A 13265-nucleotide genomic window follows, 5' to 3' on the forward strand; every position below is an offset into this window, starting at 1 on the left:
TACAGAGTTACTGTAAAGATCTATTCAGATGATTAAGTTATCTGTATTTAATTTAACATTCCCTTTTATAATGATTTGTGTATAACTATGCATTTACTTATGTTATTTCTCTTTAAACAAATAATAAAAAGAACAAATAAATGAATAAAAGCTGCTAAGTAAGATTTTTTTACTGATAATAATAAATCATTTGTCACAACCAAAACACATCAACCCCGTCTTCCAGTTTCTGAGGAAAATTATTCATATTTTTATTGACTTTTTATCCTGAATTTTGAAAAATGACCATAACAAATAGTATTAAACATCTGTACTGTAATAGAGAGTATCGATAAACAGATATATTGATTAAAATAAGTTTGGAAACACCTTCAGAAATAGAGAGATAACACATGTACATTCAAATTATGTGTTGCAAACAATAAATAAAAGACAAACTACAACATTTGAACTGAATGTAATGCTGTTTAATGGTTTTCTTGATTTGTCCTCTGGTTAAACATTATTCATTTATATAGAAATCTCTAATCTTATTTTAAAGGTTGAACATTGCTGTAAATATTCATCAGAGACCTCTCAGATTTCATCTTTAATACCTTCTCTAAATCTTCCATCAACACACTCATCTTCAGGACACGCCCACAGTCAGGAGAGTCTCATGAATATTCATGTCAGTGTCACTCTGTGGAGCCAATAATATTTCAGGATATACCTGTAGATCACACAGGTGTGTTTTAGTGAAGTGAAAGAGTGAAAGAGCTCAGATTGTGTTCCTGCTGCACAAGAGCGTCTGTACTTCTGCATGTGAGTCTAATTAAACACACCTGATCAAACTAATTAAGGCTTGTTAGAAATCTACAGGTAATGTTGAAGCAGGGTGGGAACTAAACTCTGCTGCCCTGCAGTTCTCCAAGAACTTGGAGTTTGACCCCCATGTTATATAGCAGGGGTGCTCAATCCTGTTCCTGGAGATCTACCTTCCTGCAGATTTCAGTTGCTACCCATATCAAACACACCTGCCTGTTATTATCAAGTGGTGTTCAGGTCCTCATTAATTGGTTCAGATGTGTCTGATATGGGTAGCAACTGAAAGCTGCAGGAAGGTAGATCTCCTGGAACAGGATTAAGCACCCCTGGTATATAGCATACTCTTAAAGCAACTTCCAACATTTATCGCAATCACATATGCAATAAAAAAAATAAAACACACACACACACACACACACACACACACACACAGAAAGTGCTGCAGTGAAAAGTGTTACTCTCTCCTCAATGCAAACCATGCATAAAGAACTGAAAAGCAAAAAACACAAAATAATCATTTTATTTTTTTAAATTATTTAAAAAAGGCATATGAAAAGAACACATAGATAGAGATATAGATAGAAACATGTTTGTCAAACACAGGCACATACTGTCAATTCTCAATAAAAAGTTTTAAATAATTCTAAAAAAAAATTTTAAAAATAAAGTCGGTAACACTGAAAATGCAAAGGATCCAATGTTTTATTGTTATAATTATTATTTATTTACTTTAAAAATCTCATGACAACAAACTTTTCTATTGTTTCTAATATAAATTCATAGGTGGAAACACTGCTCTGAAATCTGAAATAGCAACAAACTCACAACCTGGGACCGGACAGTGGAGCTTTTGTGTGTGGATGGCTATGTGTATCATGTTTTTGTGATTCCCTGTGATGATTTCTGTGCACATGTTACCTTACTGAGATGATGGAATTTAATGGTTTTTATGTGCATTAAAACTGCTTATTTGCCAGAAAGATACATGAAATGTTAGCATCTGTACATTATGGCAGTATGCAATATCCAATAAATAAATATACTTAAATAAAAGTAATGTAAGAATTTATATGAGGAGAGGCTAACTAGCTAACAATGTAGCTTTCAACACATTTCAAGATAACTACAATATGACTTAAAACACAGCCTTATTTTAGAAACCCTCAAAAACATTTGAACACATTTTACTTACTCATCGTAGATTCTTATTTAAAGCCTAAAACATATCAGACTCTACATCTGAATTGACGGACAGAGAATAGAGCACACTAAGCAGTAAACAAATCAAACACCTGGCTCCCTTAAAGGGCCAGCATTTTCTGAAAACTTTTTCTAAAACTTTTTAGTTAAGAATAAGACAGCCTATGGGAGTGTCTGGTGATGCCTAAATCATTATTTTCTGCTTTTAAAATGCACATCTCTATAAATAGCAACATAAAGCATCAGAGTAGATGGGACAGTACTGGTTGAACAGTAATTTGCCATTTATTGTCACAGTTACTACCTGTAATGTGTACGTAAAGTAAGTTACTGTAATTTATCATTTGCACTACACAATTTAATACAAAGTCTGCTCCTTTTACAGTAAAATACTGTTTCTTTCATTACAGCAAAACACTGGCTATTTTACAGTCATCTACTGCATAATCTACAGGGTAAGAGTGCAGTTAAGCTTTAACCTTAATTAAACACACCTGATCAAACTAAATCTAAAGATAACGTGTTGAAGCAGGGCTGGAACTAAATTCTGCTGGGCTGCGGCCCTCCAGGAGTTTGACATCCCTGGTACATAGCATATTTTCAAAGCAACTGCCTACATGTATCACAATTATGCACATAACGTTTAATAAAAACAATAAAAATATACAAACTTTATCCAAAGCAAAAAAAATAATAATAATAATAAATAATCTGATTCTCATGTCTTTCCAAATCTGTAGTAATAATAAAAAACACAAAAAATAACATGATTTATACATTTATTTAGGAAAGCCTTTATACTATACTGTTAATGCCACTTTTATTTACTTCATTTGAAGTTTTCCAGACAAATTCATTGCGTCTCTGCAAAAATGTATGTGCGTGCTGTTTAAGATATATACATGTATATATATATATTTTCTAAACATTTTTACTAGTTATTTAGCAATGTTGTTTATGGTTGAACAGTAATTTCCCATTTATTATCAAAGTAAATATCTGTAATGGTATATAGAGTAAATTACTGTAATGGGTATTCGAGAGAACACGAAAAGGAAAGCTTTATTTCTTTATTTCTTCTTCTTTGAAACGAACTGATGCCGACTTTGTTTTTTGTCAAGAGACTCATTCCTCGGTCTTGGATGTGAAATTTTGGGAATCACAATGGGGAAACTCTGTTTACTTTAGTCATGGAACTCCACAATCTGCAGGTGTAATGGTTTTGATGCATCGATTTAAAGGAGATGTACTTGACTTTGTTGCAGATGTAAATGGAAGATGGTTGATTCTGACTATTAGACTGGACAACACAACAGTTATCATTTGTAATGTTTATGGTTATAATTCTAATTTGTTGAATAAGACTTTTTTTGCCAAAATTTCAGACTTAATCACAAATCGAGCAATGTTCATGCTTCATATATTATATTATATGTTCAGGCGATTTTAATGACTGTATAGATGGTTTGATTGATAGATATCCCTCTCGTACCCTCCAACATGCTGGTCAATCCAATCTGGCATCTCTTTGTGCCTCATTATTACTTACAGATACTTGGCGCTTTTATAACCCTGTGAAATCAGAGTACACATGGTCTAACAAAAGCAAGACTTTACAATCTAGAATTGACTTATGTCTGATCTCTAACACAGCTTTACGTTATGTTCAGGAAATTAATCATAGACATGCTCCATTAACAGATCATAAACTTGTTTATTTATCTCTTAAAGGTTTAAAAGAAAATTCTAGTCTTAGAAGATATTGGAAATGTAATAATAATCTTCTTAATGATAATTACTTTAATGCCTGTGTTAAGAATATTGCAAGCAATACTTTTGCAGGATTAAAAGATAAATTCAAAAGTAACTGGGAACTTTTTAAATATAATGTAAGAAAAATTGCCATAATACGTAGAAAAGAATTTTAAAAAATCAACAAGCAAAAGGAAATGGAATTACTGGATAATTGACATATTCTGGAACAGAAGGAAATTCGTTCTAAGGAAGATGAGGAAGAGTTGACTAAAATTCTATCTAAACTTGATCTAATGTTCCTGGATATTGCTAAAGGTGCTTTCCTTCGCTCTAGAGCCAAATGGCTTGAAGAGGGAGAAAAAAAAAAAAAAAACACAAGTTATTTCTTTGCTCTAGAAAAAAGAAACTTTAAAAGAAATTTGTTAGCTGCAATAAATATTAATGGAAGCCTTTGTATGGATCCCAAAGCAATTTCGAATCATGTTTTTTCCTTTTATAAAACTTATATACCTCCAATTTTGATGAAAATAATTGTGATAACTTCATTAAAGTAATGAATCAAAATATTCCTATTATAGATGAAGACTTTAATGATTTATGTCATTCAAATATAGCCACTCTTGAATTAAATGATGCACTACCTAAAATGAAAAGGGTAAAGCTCCTGGTATAGATGGGTTGACTGTAGAATTTTTGGGAACACATTGAAAATCCTCTATAACATGTTTATTGAATTTATTAATAGTGGTGAAATGTCTACCTCCATGAATCAGGAAGTCATCTCGTTAATTGCTAAACCTGACAAAGATTCACAATTGATAGAAAACTGGAGAGCGATCTCACTTCTATCAATTGATTATGAACGTATAACTTTGGTATTTGCTAATAGATTAGGTAAATAGTATTATAAGTGAATGTCAAACAGGTTTTCTAAAAGGTCGCCACATAACTAATAATATTAGGCCAGTGCTTGATCTCTTAGATTATGCTGATTATGGAGATGATGAAGCTATTATCCTTTGTTTAGATTTAAAGCATTTGACTCCGTTGAACACAGTTTTTTTTTTTTTTTAAACTGTAGAGTGTTTTGGTTTTGGGAATAAATTTCTAAAAGTCATCATTTTTTTTACACCAATATTAATAGTTCTGTAATCATAAATACTTCTACAACTACGAGATTTAACATTTATCGTAGAGTACGTCAAGGTTGTCCAATTTCCCCATTTTTATTTGTATCAGTTGTTGAATTATTGGCAATTGGTATTATCAATAGTGAGCAAATTCAAGGTCTCAAAAAGTTGATAGAGTTTTTAAGTTTTCTCAATCTACAGATGACTCGACCTTATTCTTCAAACACGCTTCTGTTATCCCTGATGCTATTTCTTTAAGCAATACTTTTTCAAAGGCTTCCGGTTTAACTTGAAATCTTTTCAAATGTGAAATTCTGCCTTTACACAGTTTAAGGAATAAACACATAATGAACATCCCAGTGAAATCCTCTGTCAAATACCTTAGAAATATTGTAACAAAAATACACTTAATAGACAAGACTTAAATGTTTCTTCTAGAATAAAGAAAACAAAAGCCGTGTTAAATTGCTGGTTACAGCGTGACCTTTCCATTTATGGTGGTGTCTTTTTATGTAAAGCTGAAGGTTTATCTCCATTTGTTTATCCCGCCTTGTCTTTATTTCCTAAAGACTCTAATTGCAAAGATATCAATAACTTGTTCTTTTCTTTTATTTGGAAAAACAAGTCCCAAAGTATAAAAAAAGAGTTCTTACTAATAAGAAAGCTGAAGAAGGACTAGAAATGCTTTATTTTGAAGATATCAATAAGACATTCAAGAGTAATTGGATTAAGAGATGTCTATCTACCCCCAATTCCTTTTGGAATCATTCATTCATTCATTTTCTTGTCGGCCTTGTCTCTTTATTAATCTGGGGTTGCCACAGCGGAATGAACCGCCAACTTATCCAGCAAGTTTTTACACAGCGGATGTCCTTCCAGGCACAACCCATCTCTGGGAAACATCCACACACACACACACACACACACTACTTTCACTAAATTCCATCAACAAGCTCTTCTTGCTTGGAAAATCTCTTACTGTCACAATGTTTCTCCTTTATTTGGAATAATGGTAATATAAGCTCTTCAAATAAATCTTAATTCTTAGTAAATTGGTTTAATAGAGACATTAATCATCTTTTAACACTGTTTGACAGTGCAGGGAATATCCTATCCTATGAACATTTCATGTCTACTTACAATTTCCCAATATTGTTTAGAGAATTGAATTAAATCTATCCCTGTAAAAATGATTCAACTTGTTAAAAATCATATTTGCTATAATCTGCTGTAAACCCAAAACTACATTTAGAAGGTGATGAGTTGACTGATAATAAATGTACTAACAGACATATTCGTAATATTTTTTTTAGAAGCAAAATAAAATCACTCCTAGAGGCACATTTCTCTGGAACTCTATTATAGTTAATATTAATTGCAAAAAAAGCCTGGTTAACTCCCTTCAAATATTCTATTAATAATAAAATGAAGGAAATCCATTTTAAAATATTACATAAAATTTACCCAGTAAAATCTCTTTTATCAAAGCGCATTGAAATGGAGGATATCTGTTGATGAAGAGAGCCTTTGCCATTTGTTTTTTGAATGCAACATTGTAAATAATTTCTGGAAAAATCAGCCAAATATATTTGTGAAAGGACAAAACTTAGTTATTATTTTACATTAAAAGATGTAATTTTTCATTATGAAAACAAATGCAACAAATGTCTTGAATATATTGTTAATCTCTTTATTTTATTGGCAAAGTTTTACATACACAAACAGAAATCTGCTAAATCTTCTCCCACATTAACCGCCGTTTTTTTATTGAGTTTGAAATGTTTATTTCTACAGTGATATTGTTTAAAAAAATGAGATGTGCATCAAATATTATGACACTTTTTATGAATCCCCTGTCAATTCCTAAACTCATTGAATGTAGAAATGCTGTACACCATACTTTGTGTCATTTAATTTATTTTTTTATTTATTTATCTTTGTTTTTTGTTGACTTTTACCATTGTTGTATTCTTTTTGTGTGTTTCATTATTTGTGTTGTGTGTTTGTTCCTGACAGTTATGCAATTAAAAACAAACAAAAAAGGCCACAGTGCAGTTAAACAACGCCTACTATCTGCAGCTCTAGACCACCCCCTAGCGGACACTCCAAGTCATTTTCTCAGGCAGTTATTCAATACAAAGAGCAACACATCGTTGTGTAAATCATATCGATTTTAACTCTTCTTTGTATTTATTTATTTTTAATGATTCCAATTTATTTAACAGTATATTTTAATGATCATATTGATTTTTAAACCACTACAGAGACACGATGCTTTCATCTGCAGTTACACACGAGAGGATTATCAGAGCAGCGACACAACAGGACAACTCCTGAGCCTCTCAACGCCTGAGCTGTTCTCATCAGAGCAGTCACACATGGGGAATATAACACAAGCTGTGCTAGACTTCATAAAGAAAGATTGGAGTATATAGATTAGAGTATATATGTGAAAGCAGTCATTTTATTTTCTACAAATCTACATTGAGCTCTATGACACTGATTTGACCAAACTGTAAACATATTAGTATTATACACACTCCAGTACAGCAGGTGGCAGTATTCAGCTTTACGCTGCTTTCTATAACTCGCCACACAAGAAGAAGAAGAAGAGGAGGAGGCGGCGGAGGATATCCGGGTATGTGTTGTTCTGTCTTCTCTGTGTCCAGTGTTTATACTGCTTCAGGTAAAATTACCCTAGTAAAATGTACCTCCGCAGGTGCTTTGATAACCCTGCAGCTGTTTGACTCTTCTCTGCTCTGTTTAGAGTGTTTGTGACGGATGTTTTTCACTGAACTCATGATCTGCCGCTCCTTCAGAAACGAAAGTGAAAGTGTTTAGTTGTTGTGTCGCCATTTTAAACCGACAGAATCCACCATTTACCAGCGCAGAACAGCTTTAAATCTTTAATGTCTTGACTAAACCTGTAAGCTTTATGTGAATGTGTGTATGATGTTATTATAATCAAACGGATGACGCTGTGATTCTTCATTAGTTTACTCGTGATGAGCTTCTGGATTTGAGTGTCTCAGCTGCTGATCTATTCCTGCATTCAGCTGAATTATGAAGGCTGATCAATGACTGGAGATCTGTGATTGTTCATCAGTTTCTGCTGAAGATCAAACTCTTCAGGTCCATCATGGGTAACACACACACTGCTGGAGATCAGGATTTGTCTACAGGATGCAGGTATTAGTCCTACACTTGACATTTCATATGATTATTTTCTACAGGATATTATATTTACTCTCTGTTAGTTGTGTTTTTATTCTGTCTGAATATTTAACACAATCAGTCAGCAAGATTGTGTACAATCATCATGAAAAGTATCATGAAGTGCTGTTTAAACAGTGTTTTAATGATGAAATGTTGAATAAATCTGCTGTGTTGACTCCAGTGTGTGCAGCGCTGAACTTTAATCTTCTCTGTTTTAGTTCAGTTCATCAGAAGAGAGCAGAAGCAGAGCCCAGCTGTGTGTCTATGAAGAGTGACGCGTCTATGCACCCACCAATACATTTTAAGAGTGGAAACACAGGACCTGCTGTCAGGTAGATCATCTCTTTAATATCTGCAACTGATGAGTATTTTCATAATAAATGAATCAGGTAATTAGTGTTGTGGATCTGTTGGGTTTCAGATGTTAGATGTTGTATCTGAGCTCTGCAGGATAGTGCTTGAAGATCTCCGCTTTACACTTCAGGCCACAATTGATGGTGTTAACAAACCAATCAGCGCTTTATTAATGGTTAGTGAGGTAGAAGGTGGGTTTAGGTTTTGGGTAGGGTTAGGGATCCACAATAAGATCATACTGTATGACTACTAATGAGCAGTTCATATGTTCACATTACACAGATAATAAGCCGGTAGTTAATAGTATGAATTGTGAGCTAAACTAAAGTGTTCCCGATCTCCTGCCATTAAGGGCTTTTCCTGCACACTTTCCCCTGCTGTTTCTGTGCTGTACTGATCAGCCATTCCTCTGATCTGAGTCTGTTTTCACTGAAGCGCAGTCATCATCATGTTGTGTTGGCCTCATAGATGCTGCTGATCAACACATTTGGTTTCTAGAATTGATATTTCTCGAGTTCTCCTGCTCATTCAGTCATGATAGATGATGGTAAATGAACTTGTCTTGCTGTCCTCAAAGTCTGGACTGGAGCTCTGCAGACAAACCCCCGATGACTGACCTTCTGAAGACTGAGTGATGAGGAGGAGGATAAGGGGAGCTGCTGGAGGCGGGAATAACAGTCAGCTGACACAGTGCAGTTTATACTGCTGCTTATATAGTCATGTGATGATGATTGACACGCCTGCATGATTAAGCTTCTCCCACACCTACACTGTGGACTTCATTCAGTTATTCGATGATTAGTTTCAGCTCTAATCTGCTCTAATAGTGCTGCATTTCTGTTGGGCTTTCTCTACAAGAAATGAGCCTTGATCTGTGTTTGCTGATATTTTCCACATTCAGACAGTTTCTGTTCAAATATAAAGGAAATGAATTTAAGTGTTTTTGTAAATGAAGAATGATTAATATCAGGTTTGTGCAGTGTGTGCAGCGCTTAACTTTAATCTTCTCTGTTTTAGTTTGGTTCATCAGAAGAGAGCAGAAGCAGAGCCCAGCTGTGTGTCTATGAAGAGTGACAAGTCTATGATCCAACCAATAACATTTAGGAGTGAAAACACACGACCTGCTGTCAGGTAGATCATCTCTACACACATGATCACATTGCAGCATTTATATGATCCTGTGTTTCTAGAAGATCAGACATTATCTTTGAATTACAATAACAGGAGACTTTAAAACTAAATGTCCACACACTCACATCTGATCATTAGTGAAGTACTGAGGTAGTAATAAGTGACTGAAGCATTAATACTCAAACTGTTAGAGTTAGTAGAGTGAGTTTACAGGCTTATACAATAGTCAGCAAAGTGTGGGAAAAGAAAGAGATTTTAGACACTGGTAATGAACAAGTTGTGTGAGACAAACACACCACATTTCACCTGATATATAATTATGGTCAAAAAGAGATACTGATTTAAGATAAAAATGTATTCAGATCTTCTTTGTTTATTGTTATCTTAATAAAGTTCAGCAATATTACAGTGCTGTTACTGAACTCTGAGAGCATACGCTTGTATGATCTGGAGATTAATGTAAGAATTAAAAACTATATTCAGTCAGAAAGTGAGCTGACAGAAGACAGAAGCAGAGCAAACACATGCTGAAGATTCAGACAGCACAGATGCAGAGAATTATGATTTTCTTATTGATGGCAAAACATTTAACCGGTATAAGATCACAACAACCTTCAGAACTGTAGATGGCACAATGCAACACCCAATCAAATGTTCACTCAAATGATCACTCTATTGAATGGGCATTATCAGTGTTTATCAGCTGATAGATATGGTTAAGTAGGGACCTTCTGCACCTACTTGTAGGCTTAGTGGGCAGTTATCATCCATCCACATGGTTAATCAGCTATTCTAATAGAGTAGACTCAGATCTGTTTTTACATTACTGTGATGGTAGGGTTTAGGGTAGGGGGAGGGGTAGACTTTAATAAAACGCAATTAATGGGGGTTTTATAAGTAATGTAAATAATTATTGTTAACTTACAGCCATATGTGATCTATAGCTGATTACTACTGACAACACCCATTCATTCGAGTTAAAAACATTTAAATCAGCATACAAATAACAAAAAAATACTATTAGTATCAGAACTATCAACATTACAACATTACACACTACAGCAGCTGAACAGATAATCTAGGAGCTTTTGTCCTCATGCTTGTGCTCGAGGACTTTACACATTTTAATCTTAAAATATTTTAAATGTCTTCCGTGAGCATCCAAAATCATTGTAAATTAATGATATCAAATTATTGAAGTCTTACATTTAATAATTGACAAAAGAGTGTTAAATGTTTACAGCATTTAGAACAGTAGACGTGATCAGTGTGAGGTGTTTAAGTGATCAGTGTGTGGTGTTCAAAGTGATCAGTATGTGGTGTTTAAAGTGATCAGTGTGTGGTGTTTAAAGTGATCAGTGTGTGGTGTTTAAAGTGATCAGTGTGTGGTGTTTAAAGTGATCAGTGTGTGGTGTTCAAAGTGATCAGCGTGCGGTGTTTAGTTAAATCTGATTAAATTTGTGTATTGTGTCTCAGCTGGTTCAGAGAAACACACACTCTGCTTTGCTAGAGGATCTTTACACTCGCACTCATTGACTCTTTGTGTTGTTGTTGTTCCTGCAGTGTGGATGGAGATGATCAGACTGGAGACCTGCAGCAGGATTCACTCCAACCAGAACATGATGAACTTCAGAGAGTCAAAGAGCAGCACAAAACCAGCATGAAGAACAAGTATGAGAGATTATTTGAGGGAATCAACCATGGAGAGACTCAAACCCTCCTGAACAGCATCTACACACAGCTCTACATCATAGAAGGAGAGAGTGAAGGAGTGAATGAAGAACATGAGGTTTTACAGATGGAGAAAAGAGCCAGAACAAAACCCTCACAACACACTCCAGTCTACTGCAATGACATCTTTAAAGCCTCAGCTGGAGCAGGACATGAGGAGAAGATCAGGAAGGAGAAAGCCCAGATCAAGACTGTTCTCACTAAAGGCATCGCTGGAATCGAGAAAACCGTCTCTGTGCAGAAGTTCATTCTGGACTGGGCCGAGGGAAAAGACCATCAGGATGTAGATTTCATGTTTGTGCTTCCATTTCGAGAGCTGAACTTGATCAGAGATCATCAGTACAGTCTTCACAGACTTCTGCTGGACTTTCATCCTGAACTTGAAGATCTGGAGCCCAAGATTTATGAGCAGTGTAGAGTTGTGTTCATCTTTGATGGTCTGGATGAAAGCAGACTCACACTCAACTTTTCAGATGAGGAGAAAGTTTGTGCTGTGACTGAATCTTCATCAGTGGCTGTGTTGATGTGGAGCCTCCTGAAAGGAGATCTGCTTCCCTCTGCTCTCATCTGGATCACCTCCAGACCAGCAGCAGCCCATCAGATCCCCTCCAGATACATCAAGCGTCTGACAGAGATTCAGGGATTCACTGAGCCTCAGAAGGAGGAATATTTCAGGAAGAGAATCAGCGACGAGCATCAAGCCAGCAGAATCATCTCCCACATCAGAAGAGCAAGAAGCCTCCAGATCATGTGCCACATACCCGTCTTCTGCTGGATCTCCTCCACTGTGCTTCAGAAGCTCCTGGAAGAAGATGTGAGTGCAGAAATCCCTCAAACTCTGACTGAGATGTACATCCACTTCCTGCTGATTCAGATCAACATGAGGAAGCAGAAGTATGAAGAGAGAGATTCAGAGAAACTCCTGCAGTCCAACAGAGGAGTGATCCTCAAACTTGCTGAAGTGGCTTTCAGACAGCTGATGAAGGGCAATGTGATGTTCTATGAGAAGGACCTGATTAAGAGCGGCGTAGACGTCACTGACGCCTCGGTGTATTCTGGGATCTGCACTGAGATCTTCAAGGAGGAATCTGTGATTCATCAGAGGAAAGTCTACAGCTTTATCCATCTCAGCTTTCAGGAGTTTCTGGCTGCTTTCTTTGTGTTTTACTGCCATTTAACAAAGAAGAGAAAACCGCTGAGGGTGATTTATGAGAGAGAATATTTATATAATCATTATCTACAGTCCAGCTCTAAGTCTCTGTATGATCTGCTCAGTTCAGCAGTACATAAAGCTGTCAGGAGTAGTAATGGTCATCTGGATCTGTTCCTGCGGTTCCTGCTGGGCGTCTCACTGGTGTCCAATCAGAGACTCTTCCAGGATCTGCTGACACACACAGAGAAGAGCTCAGAGAACATCAGAGAAATCACACAGTACATTAAAGACGAGATCAAGAGAGATGATGACCCTCTCTCAGCTGAAAGATCCATCAATCTGTTCCTCTGTCTGCTGGAGGTGAAAGATCAGACTCTGGCCAGAGAGATTCAGGAGTTTGTGAAATCAGACAAACACTCAGAGGAGGAACTCTCTCCTGCTCACTGCTCAACAATCTCCTACATGATTGAGATGTCAGAGGAGCCGCTGGATGAGTTAGACTTTAATAAATTCAACACATCAGCTGAGGGAAGATGGAGACTGACAGCAGCTGTGAGAAACTGCAGAAGAGCTCTGTGAGTATTCATTGATTGATCACAGAAGACACACATCAGTCTGCACTGAAGACTCAGATCAGTTTAGTGAATCACTGCCCTGCTTTAACAGAAAATCTTTAGCTGGCCATATCGTCCCCCTGTGAGATCGCTGATACACCATATTACTGCATGGGGACGCGGCGGCAGTGTTCTGTTTCCTTATTTGCTCATTTATTTCAGCATTTCTAAATG

The 13265-nt window shown here is 35.9% G+C and overlaps 1 protein-coding gene across 1 annotated transcript; it reads left to right on the forward strand.

The window, feature by feature from the left end:
• The first annotated feature begins 7485 nt into the window (after positions 1-7485).
• LOC103909917 (protein NLRC3-like) lies at positions 7486-13142 on the forward strand. The gene is made up of 5 exons (XM_073947458.1): positions 7486-7530; positions 7888-8081; positions 8327-8440; positions 9480-9593; positions 11157-13142. The coding sequence occupies exons 2-5, from the start codon at positions 8032-8034 to the stop codon at positions 13054-13056; spliced, it is 2178 nt and encodes a 725-aa protein (XP_073803559.1). The 5' UTR covers positions 7486-7530; positions 7888-8031; the 3' UTR covers positions 13057-13142.
• Positions 13143-13265: the final 123 nt, after the last annotated feature.

The sequence above is a fragment of the Danio rerio genome, chromosome 4, assembly GCF_049306965.1.
Source record: "Danio rerio strain Tuebingen ecotype United States chromosome 4, GRCz12tu, whole genome shotgun sequence".
In the NCBI taxonomy this organism is placed as follows: Eukaryota; Metazoa; Chordata; class Actinopteri; order Cypriniformes; family Danionidae; genus Danio; species Danio rerio.

Excerpts from the sequence above, each read along its gene's own strand:
- LOC103909917 (XM_073947458.1), top strand. The coding sequence starts at position 8,032 with ATGGGTAACACACACACTGCTGGAGATCAGGATTTGTCTACAGGATGC. Across the intron at positions 8,082-8,326 it reads GATTTGTCTACAGGATGCAG|TTCAGTTCATCAGAAGAGAG; the intron begins GTATTAGTCCTA and ends TCTCTGTTTTAG. Across the intron at positions 8,441-9,479 it reads AACACAGGACCTGCTGTCAG|TTTGGTTCATCAGAAGAGAG; the intron begins GTAGATCATCTC and ends TCTCTGTTTTAG.